This window comes from Haemaphysalis longicornis, unplaced genomic scaffold (genome assembly GCF_048455015.1).
Source record: "Haemaphysalis longicornis isolate Haplotype H1 unplaced genomic scaffold, Haemaphysalis longicornis Haplotype H1 scaffold_7, whole genome shotgun sequence".
NCBI classification, from domain to species: Eukaryota; Metazoa; Arthropoda; class Arachnida; order Ixodida; family Ixodidae; genus Haemaphysalis; species Haemaphysalis longicornis.
Genome location: NW_027526422.1, coordinates 17329259 through 17339504, shown reverse-complemented (window position 1 = coordinate 17339504; position 10246 = coordinate 17329259). Strand labels below are relative to the sequence as shown.

The 10246-nt window shown below is 49.4% G+C and overlaps 1 protein-coding gene across 1 annotated transcript in view; it reads right to left on the bottom strand.

Annotated features, from left to right (window-relative positions):
• Window positions 1-5508: 5508 nt before the first annotated feature.
• LOC144145126 (uncharacterized) overlaps window positions 5509-10246 on the bottom strand; it is a 41915-nt gene continuing 37177 nt past the window's right edge. Inside the window, exons 12-13 of the mRNA XM_077676632.1 lie at window positions 7515-7637; window positions 5509-5544 (exon numbers count right to left, since the gene is read on the bottom strand). Coding sequence (XP_077532758.1) covers window positions 5509-5544; window positions 7515-7637 — 159 coding nt within the window. The remainder of the gene's footprint in view (window positions 5545-7514; window positions 7638-10246) is intronic.

Below are 10246 nucleotides of genomic sequence, written 5' to 3'. Positions count from 1 at the left end.
GGCCCCCGCCAGGTACTCGAGATCGCACAGGTACTCGAGAGACAAACGCACAATAAGAAACTTGAAAGTGGGCCTCCTTGGGACCTCCTTAAGAAAGCCCCAAGGAGGCTTAGGATTTTCGGGGTGGTTTGGAACGAATAAAAAAGGCAAATGAGAACCGAAGTTATGCTGAATAGTAACATTTAACAACGGATGGTCCGCCCTTTTGAAAAAGAAGAACCGCGAGACGAGCTAATGTACAAACAAATGCACCAGTCCAACACCACCAGACCTTAACGGGAATAAAAGGTTATCGCGGCGCATGGGCCGCCATATGAACGTAGCCGGAACTCAATGAAATGCTTGAACCTTATTACGAGCACAGCCAAGGACAGACAGTATCACTGTTTCCTTGAAACAGTGTGGTGCTTGGTGAAACAGTGTGGTTGAGGAAGCAGGGATACTATCTGTGCACAGGGACAAGTTGACACGGGGGATTATCGAGGCATATAATATAAGAAAAAATGGAGTGTGGTGCTTTAGTGTGCTTTCGATTCATGAACATGAAAGTAAGTTCGAATTTTTAAATCGCTCTCTCGATCGCGTGAAGATAAAACACAGGCCTTGTTTGTTCGTGCCTGTCACGCTATGGAAATAACACCGATAATACAATGGATTGCGACGTATGTATGAATTGTGGTCACATGGGTTTAGGTTGTAGTATTTAAATGTGTATCTGTTCTAATAAAAATCAATTGGGAGTCAGCGCTGTGGTTTGTCGTCTCTTTTCTTAGTGTCCGTGTGTAAGTGCTACTATCAAGATTTCCAAAGGTACCCATAACCGGGTACCGAAACGGCAAATCTGTCCTTTTTGACTTGGTCAGTGACCTTTTTATTAGAGCGACAGCTCTACGCTCTTTCAAGGTCATTCATCGCGTCGCAGTGACCTTCAGCCGCCGGCGTGCAAGCTGCGCCGCCCTTCGTTTCGCTTCCCCCGAGCGTCATCGCTGCAGCCATGTCCCCTTCATCTGCGCTTATCGGTAAGCGGTGGTTGAAGGGTCTCGATTCAGCCAAGCGAGTAACGTGACTATGCGAGCGTTTAGTGACTGATAGTGAAAACACTGTGCTGACTGAGTATAATTACATGAACGAAGACTAGATAGGCACACGATGCGCGCTCACGAAAACACTTATTCGCCGGCTGTTTTGTCGGCGCGTGGTTCATAGTTCCTAGTAGGTAGTATGAACTCTATGCGCCATCGATGGCGCTAGGCTGGGCTGTCTGTGTAGTTCGCGCATGCCCTTTTAGCGCCCGCGAAAGGATGAATTCAAGCATGAAAAACAGATAGCTATAGGCGGCTTACTCCGAAATCTGAAGTAAACACCAACTTTAACGTTGTGTTTGTTTTCACTAGTGATAATTAGGCTTACAACTTTTAAACATGACTACCTATGGCAGACGGGTCCAGAAACAGGGGACGGCCGATAACGCGATGAAGGGATGAGGTAAGGGAATGTGGTCCCAAAGAATGATAAAAGCAACTAGAAATCAATAAGAGAGGCCTTAATTGCGGAGTTGACATAAAAATCATGCACCCCGTCAAACGGCGACGATGGTTTCTCGTGACGGATTCTTTGGTTGTCGTCTAAGTTTCCCATACCGCTTCGACCGTGTCGAAATGGAACAATCGGATGAACTCCGGCTCCACAACGCGAGGGACGTACCAGGCTAGATTCCGGCCACGGGAAGCGTTTTTTTTTTTTTTTTTTCACTTCGGCGTTTTCACATTACAGACACGATCGGTGAGAACACAAAAGCTTCGCCTTAAAAATATGCCGATGGTGGTTGTGATGATGATAAAATGGGACAGCACACGCATTACGGGAGGACTGCTTTCGTACGTGGAACGGGGGACGGGGCTGGCCTATTCCCCGTTACACTAATTTCGAATTAATCGTTTCATTATCCAGGACGGACCCCGCTAGGACTCCCCGCAAATTAACTTGCCCGCGGGACCACGATAGCCAAATGGACAACCCAAGAGTTCACGAACTCTCGTCTCGTATTAATGCCCTGGACCCGCATCTTCAGCGCCCTCTTCCATTAGGCTTCCCACGAACTGATGCAACCGTTCTCTGGCTGGGAGTCCCCTTCACAAATACTTTCTCCTATTTGATCAGAATGGCAGACAGTGAGGCGTGTGAAGTCTGTGTACCCGGAGACCATGCGAGTGTCCACGTTTTTCATCGGCAAGAAGGCAACTCTCCTCAACTTTACGTAAGATGGATTCTCGGCGACCGTTCCCCGAGGAGAAAATCCTGGGCCTCTGGCCTTCTCCGTCATCTATATACGCACAGGCGACAAAAACGCTCCTGTGCTTCCTAAAAACAACGAACGTGCACAGAAGACTGTGGCACAAAAGATTACTCTCCATGAAGTCAATGAACTCTATCGTCTGTGCCGTAACGCTGGGCACACCTCTTTACGCTCTGTCCTTACCTGTCTGGTAGGCCAGACAGAGTTAGTGTCAGTAGTCTTACCCATTAGGCTACGACCGTGAGTTAGTACCCGAGAGTCAGACGGCTTACTCCCTCGCTTGTAACGGTGCTGAGTACGTACTTAGGACCTCCCAATGTCCGTCCGCGTCCATCCGCGCGGACACCACCATAAAGCGAAATTCGAATTGAGCCCTGAGTTGCAGTTTCATTTAGGGAATAATGAAGGTGCAACTCGCGGCTCAAATCGAATGACGGTCGGCGCGCAAATCGGATGTCACTCGGGGCGCGACTCGGACGTCATTTCGAGTTCCCGTACTCCGCCCCCTCGCCATCATCCACGGTGTGGAGATGCTGCCCCCTTTTTTTTTTTCTCCTATTTTTCTGTGCCGCCGCAATGCTCATTGGTCAGTTCGCATTACGTGACATTTGTTTTCACTGCCACTGTTCATGGGCGCCGCCATTTTGTTGTTTATGCGTTTTTTGTCGGTCAACTCTGGTAGGCTTAGCTTGTCCTCCCTTCTCTGCGGCTGCGCGCGACTGACGTCGTTCCGAATGCGAAAGATAACGCGTGTAACAACACTTCAGCAGCAGAAGTGTGTCCAAAGATAAGGCAGATGCTGGGTTTTGCCTAGCCTGACGCCTGCGCTCGGCGTCTTGGGCAAGAACTGCTCTATTTAGTGATACCAGTCGTGCCTAGCTAGCCTTCAAAGATAATCTGCAAACATAATCTTTACCAGGAACACATGGTGGGGGGGGCAGCATTGTTCACAGGCGCCTTATCATCCATAATGCGGTTTCAATGCTTGTTTTGCGGTTTCCTCAAACGAATTCTGAGCTCTATGCTCTATGCCTGCTTGGTCTGATGCATGCGCTCGGCGTCTTAGGCCTTGACGTTTTTGCCCACGGAGCTCGTTTTTGCACACGGCAATGAAACCGAGGGGGGGGGGGGGAGAGGGGGGTAGAGTTATAGTTTTGCTGTAAAAATTTTATGGCGTAGGTCTAGGGGCCCTATATTTTTTACGCATGGTGTTTGTGGAATATCTAATCAGCGTGCATGTAACGAGCGTGTGCGTTTCAACCGAGTGAAAAGTGACTGGAGTGAGCATGGATGCCCCAGCCGTATCAAGTTTTCCTGCAGTTTAATTTTTATTATTCACTCCCTTTCAATTCTGCATCCCTAAATGCTTCATTTTTAAAAATCCCCTTTATTGCATTATTATTGGGCGATCTCTGTCTGGCAAAATCCCCCTGAGTGATTTTACTGCCACCACAACCACCACCCGGACGCGCACGTGCGGCGAGCGAGACCACGGAAAAGGAGGCAGTCGCTCGTCACAATCGTATTCACATCACGAGCAGGTTGCTCAGTGTTGTGTACTATTTACGGTGCAAGAAATATTGTAGCGTAAGCTACACTGGCCGAGGTTGAGCAGTTTCGCGTGGACCCTGAAGGGTCGGGCTGCGCAATGCGCGAGGAGCATTGGATTGGATTGGATTGGATTGAATTGGATTGGATTAGATTAAACTGAATTGGATTGGAAATCCAATCCAATTGGAGTACGGGTGTGTAGAGAATTGGGTCTACACATCCGGTCTGCGCATTCGTGAGGAGTGACGTCATAGCCGCGGCAGACGCACTGGCGCCAGCGCGTGCCCAGCTGTGCGCCTCCGTTGCGCAGTAGCCAAGTCTAACGCTGCACCGGAGACGCTTGATAGCCGTTTCGGTGGATCCTGGAGAGCCGTGCTGCGCATGCGCGAGGAGCAGTGACTGAACTGGACTTGACTGGACCGGACCGGACCGGATCGGACCGGACCGGACCGGACCGGACCGGACCGGACCGGACCGGACCGGACCGGACCGGACCGGACCGGACCGGACTGGGCTGGACTGGACTGGACTGGACTGGACTGGACTGGACTGGACTGGACTGGACTGGATTGGATTGCTGAACCTTAGCTCACGCTTGGCATAGCCGAGCATATCATGGCATAGCCGAACTAAGCCACTGCTATTTTTTTTTTTGTACTATCGATGGCGGTGAATAGTCAGCCTTTCGAATGTCCCGCTGAATCATTGCGACGTCGTCATTAAGGTGTCAAAGAAAGCATTGCGCGCGAAGTTCGCTTCGCACCCTCTAAGCACGCCTGTTCGACGTGTCACATGTCATCGTCGCGCATGCCGAACGCTGTGGAGATTCACACTCGTCTCCCCACCCCGCAGTCCTTCAGGCTCCGCAAACATGCCACGCAAGGTGCTGTCTTCGGCGGGTCTGTTGTTCAAGAAGACAAAGGAGGCACGAGGCGAGAGGGTCAAACATTACGGGCAGGGTTTATTGCATATGCAATCAAGATTACCGCGTACAGACTAATCGGAAGCCACAACAACAACATGGGAGCGCGCTGCAGAGGTCAAGATGGTTCTACACACCAATGGAATAACCGGGATGTGATGGCTGCAGCTCACAGCTCAGTTACCACGGATAATACGGAGATCACCCCCACCACCCCGGCGTGTCCCGTCTGCTACCGACTTCGCTGACGTCCCGCGAGACTTCGTCCACTGGTGGACGTCTATAGGATGTTATAGGACGTCTATATACGATGCGACATACGGGACGTGTTCACGTCGCGCGTGCGATTTATAGGTGACAACATCCGTGCGAAAAATCTAGCCAAAAGGAATGCGCGAAGCCCACGAGATACACATTTCAATTTTCGCAAAAACAATTCCTGGTTGCGTCCGGAGTTTTCCTGGAAACCTTTCCGTGGGGGAAACGCATTTAAAGGTATACAAAGCGGTAAAAGGACTTCGAATCGAGAGATATGCGGCCATACCCTTAACTGAGCCTGATAAAAATTCAGGCGGTGCTCTGAACGCGTGCGATGGTTCCTGAGTTTCAGTACGCTTCATGGCGCGAGGTATATTTTATAGATAATAAAGCATTACGCGGGTAAATCTGAAAAAAAAGGTAGTCCAGCAGGAATGCGCACAACTGAAGTCGAGAGAGCACTTCCCAGCGGCACGTGCGGTCAGCTAATAGGTGTCGACGGTTTCGAGTCGAGAATCTGCAACAAAAAATCAAACAAGAAATTCTTCACGTCAGTAGCAATGCCACGTCAGTAAATCACCGTCGCTTTATGCTAAACCACAGTACTGAAGACAGGGAAAATGAAAGTAGAAGATGGTGACGATAACGTGGATGTGTGCCACTGTCTCAGCATTTTTATAAAGTGGCGCCTTACCCTTGGCTGCTATACTTATCACAGATACCAGCTGATCAAACAATTTTTTTTTGGACCTTAATTGTCGCTTAAAAACTGAAAAAAAAGAGGATTGGCTAGCTGTGAGCCTGCTATTTGAGCGGCTGATGAGTCAGCGTCATGTAAAACCTTTATGAATGAATGAATGAATGAATAGGTGTGTGAGTGAGTGGTTGGGTGAGTGAATGAATGGGTGGGGGTGAGTGAGTAAGTGTGTGAGTGAGTGAGTGAGTGAGTGAATGAGTGAGTGGGTGAGTGAGTGAGTGAGTGAGTGGGTGAGTGGGTGAGTGAGTGAGTGAGTGGGTGAGTGAGTGAGTGAGTGAGTGAGTGAGTGAGTGAGTGAGTGAGTGGGTGAGTGGGTGAGTGAGTGAGTGAGTGAGTTAGTAGGAGGTGAGTAAGCGAGTGATTGAGTGAGTGAGTGAGTGAGTGAGTGAGTGAGTGAGTGAGTGAGTGAGTGAGTGGGTGAGTGGGTGAGTGAGTGAGTGAGTGAGTTAGTAGGAGGTGAGTAAGCGAGTGATTGAGTGAGTGAGTGAGTGAGTGAGTGAGTGAGTGAGTGAGTGAGTGAGTGAGTGAGTGAGTGAGTGAGTGAGTGAGTGAGTGAGTGAGTGAGTGAGTGAGTGAGTGAGTGAGTGAGTGTAACCTTATTGCCAGAAAATGGCAGCAAGAACGTGGCGGCAATCGAAAAGTGGCGTCAGCCTTGTTGCACAGTTAGTGCCTGCAGGCGTGCTATGAGCCCGTGTAAACAGTTGTGGGGTAGCCCGAGCGGGCATAATGCGGGTCGCATCGTAGTACCTGGCTGTTGCGGTGGCGTGGGTCCCTAGTTCAGCGATCGCCGGTGGCCTCACATTAGCGTGGTGAGTTCAAGCTGCCTACTCGTCGCGGCAATGGTTCTTATGCATAGCTAAATATTGATTTTGGCGTGCCCTATAATTTTCGGCAAGTTTTGTCATGCAGGAAAAGGACTACTGTCAAGTACATAACATGTACCCACGATAAACTGAATACACTTACATGGCCCCACTAATCTCTGGGTGACTCTTTTTTCGGTTCTGATGGCCACTTCTTGGTATTCGGCTAATTACTCTGTAGTTACACACTACTGCCAGTGCTGATACTGCAATGGGTGGTCTATTCTGCTATAAATTAACCATTTATATCACGTATTAGGCAATGTCTTGAGTAGACACATGAAACGACAAAGCTAACGCGATCGAGACGGGGGTCACTGACCATCATCCCCACCACCACTACCAACGCCATCGTCATCATCCTGTCGCATACTTCCTGAGTATATTCCTCCTTTTGGAGGTCTGATGGCCGCTTCTAACTTATTTGCCAATCCATTATGGCCACATATGCCATCTTGCAGTCCCTGCAGGCACACCTTCTTGAGCGTGCCTCAGCCACCAGAAGTAGTTTTACCACCGTTCGCATGAATTGTCGTCAGAACTAGCAGTAGTATAGTTTATTCGTTTCGGGGTGGAGAGGACATGGGACCGAATCTCGTTGGGCCACAGTTTTTATATTATCACGATCTCTGTGCGTCGCCAGCAGCGTCAATTTTCCGTGATGACTTCAGGTGTGACATGCTGGGCAATGAAACACAATTTCTGCGATTTTCTGGCGCACGATTTGCGTGTACGCTGACCATACAGGCACGAAGCTGCATCCTGCTACAATTGGTGTCCCGAGCGTCAGTCGCTCTGGACATCACAGTCGGGCTGACCTGTTGTTTATTGTGTTCCCGGCGAGACGCGAGGGAAACATGCGCGCACCTGCCTGACGGCGGTGATCCGAGCGAAGGGCTCCCCAGGATCGCAGACGCCGCCGTAGTCCTCAAGGTCCGCGTGGTACAGCGCCACGCACACGGCCGGATAATCGTCCAGGATCACAGAAAGCTGCGAATGAAGCGAAACGACACGTGCGCACAGTACGTGCAGCAACGCGTGCAACAACGCCTATCAGTGAATGAGACACATTGTTCATTCCAAACGGAAAAGAAAAAGAACCACACCGAGGCCTGCAAAGATTGCTTCACTGCAAGCGCTTGTGCAGCTACGAAAGCCCACCTTAACGAATGTGAACACAATGTAGAAGAACGTCAGACCGAAGCAGGCTCAGCAAGAGCGAGTTGTACAATGCATATTCCTTAGTTTCAGCAGTTTCACAAGTAAGGTGCTGGCTGATAACCGCGCCGCAAGTTAGCACGACTGCGCCCGTCACGGGTACGGTTGGTTCATACAATCGAGCGAATTCTTGGACGGCGAAAAAAGCAAAGAATGAGGAGCAAGCCAGTGCCCACTGAAAGTCACAGAAAGAAAACCTAAATGGCTCGCCACGTCCTTTTACAACTGCCCACTGGCCGGCGCAAAGCATCCGGGGAAGGGTGCTAGCTCTATTCTGGTGGCAAGGAGACCTCCCGGAACGACGGGTGGAAAGGCCGCGGGATGAATCCGCAATTTTGGCAAACTTCACGGAAGCGGTAGTTAAGCAGGTGCGCTGTACCTGTCAGGCTATTGAACCGTGACGCTTAACTAGAAAAATACAAAGAAAAAATACAAAAAAGAGCAGTTCGCTTCATATATAACAGTTATGGACGACCTCGGTGACTGAACTGTTAGTCAGAGCTAACTTACCTTCACTTTCAGCAAGAAACCGTATATCACGATTAAAATATCTATATCAAATAATTAATGGGCATTACAAGACAGATATTGGAAAAATTATTTCATTTTCTTCAGGTTACGCCACTAGAAAACGCTATAATCGTACAATAACGCCGTTACGTACCCACAATAATTGCTTCAAATATTCTTTTTTTCCCTAGAACTGTGTAGGATTGGAATAGTTTAAATAACCATCAAGTTACAAAACAATCTTTAGCATCATTTGCCACTGGTCTAGAATAGAACAAAAATAATCTTACTTGTGTGCTAGCTTTCTTTTCTTTTCGTTACATGAGAGTGATGTTTCATCTGTATGGTTATATGCTTACATTTTCGTCTTTTGTACCCACCTGCTAAAATCCCTCCAGGGGATTGCAGTACAAATAAATAAATAAATAAATAAATAAATAAATAAATAAATAAATAAATAAATAAATAAATAAATAAATAAATAAATAAATAAAACTTTATTGGCACAAGGATGGCGACTCGGCCTATGTGGGGGCGGGTGGGGAGGGTGGTGTCAGTTCGGGAAAACTACATTCTCAGATGAACGCCAGTAGCGAGAGCGAAGTCCCATAAGGAGGCAAACACCTGCTTGGCTGTGGCTGCGGGTGGGTAGAGCCAGTCCGTCAAACACGTAATGCTGCTGTGTTTGCAAGACGTGCGCTCTGCGTGCAGACCCGGACACGTCCAAAGGAGATGTTCAATGGTCGGTGTGGCTCCTAAAGAGCACGTGACGCACGTGGGTGGTGTCATGGCCGGCGGTGGTGAATTGCTTGCCGTAGCGCCGGGGAGAACGGGTGGCCGCCCTTTTTTTGGTATGTAAGAACGCCACTTGAAAAGGATGTCCTCTGTAAGCGCCGCCCTAGCACGAGCCTTGTGGATCAGAACCTGAAGGCCACGTGGCAGTCCTGTAGGTAGCGGGTAGTCATTGGCAGGGATGTGGCTGCGGAGTCGAGCTCTAGCACATCGCTGGTAGGTGGCACGGGCTTCAAAGGGATCCAAGTTGGGGTCGTGATGAGGCAAAACTGGGTGGGAGCGGGTGGAAAGAACATCGCTCGCCAGGGCGCGCGCGGCATCCTTGGTGGAGTTAACGCAGTGCCCTGGCACCCAGTCTACCCGAATTTGTAGTCCTGTTGTACAATGTAGCCTTCGGGCAAGCATCTTGATGGACGCACAGATAGAGTTCTGATAAGGCAGCCGGCGCAATGCGCGGAATGCCTCCTGGCTGGCTGTGAAGATAGTTACATGAGGCTGGTTGGTAAGCCAGTGAGAAATTTGAAGTTGTCGGACAGCCAGTAATATCGCTTCGAGCTGGAGGTGGGTAGACGATGGCGCTGTTGGATATTCTTGTTGACAGGCGGCTTGAAATGTCGAGTGAATGGCCGCTAATCCGGCAGTATTCGTGGTGGGGTCCCAAGTGGCGTCCCAATAAATAAATAAATAAATAACCGAAGCGTACTCCGCCTAAGGGAGGAGCGGGTGACACGGAATTGCGGGAAAGGGTGTGCACAAGAGGGAGAGGAGGGGTGACATTTTGTAGCGTGAGCTACACTGGCCGAGGTTTATTTATTTATTTATTAAAATACTCTCAAAGCCCGAAGGCGTTACAGAGAGGAGTGGTTACATTTCATACAATATTAGTTACAGCCGTTTTGAATGATGTAGGATGCGGAATGCTGGCGATGGAGGCGGGGAGGTGGTTCCATGGGAATGAACGAGTGAAAGTAGGGGTTTGCGCGACACTGAGGAACCCCTACCTTGAACCTGTGATCGTTTCTTGCGGAGTTGTAGAATGGAGCAGAAATGAGAGCCTGTTTTAGAATGGGGTTAGTAAA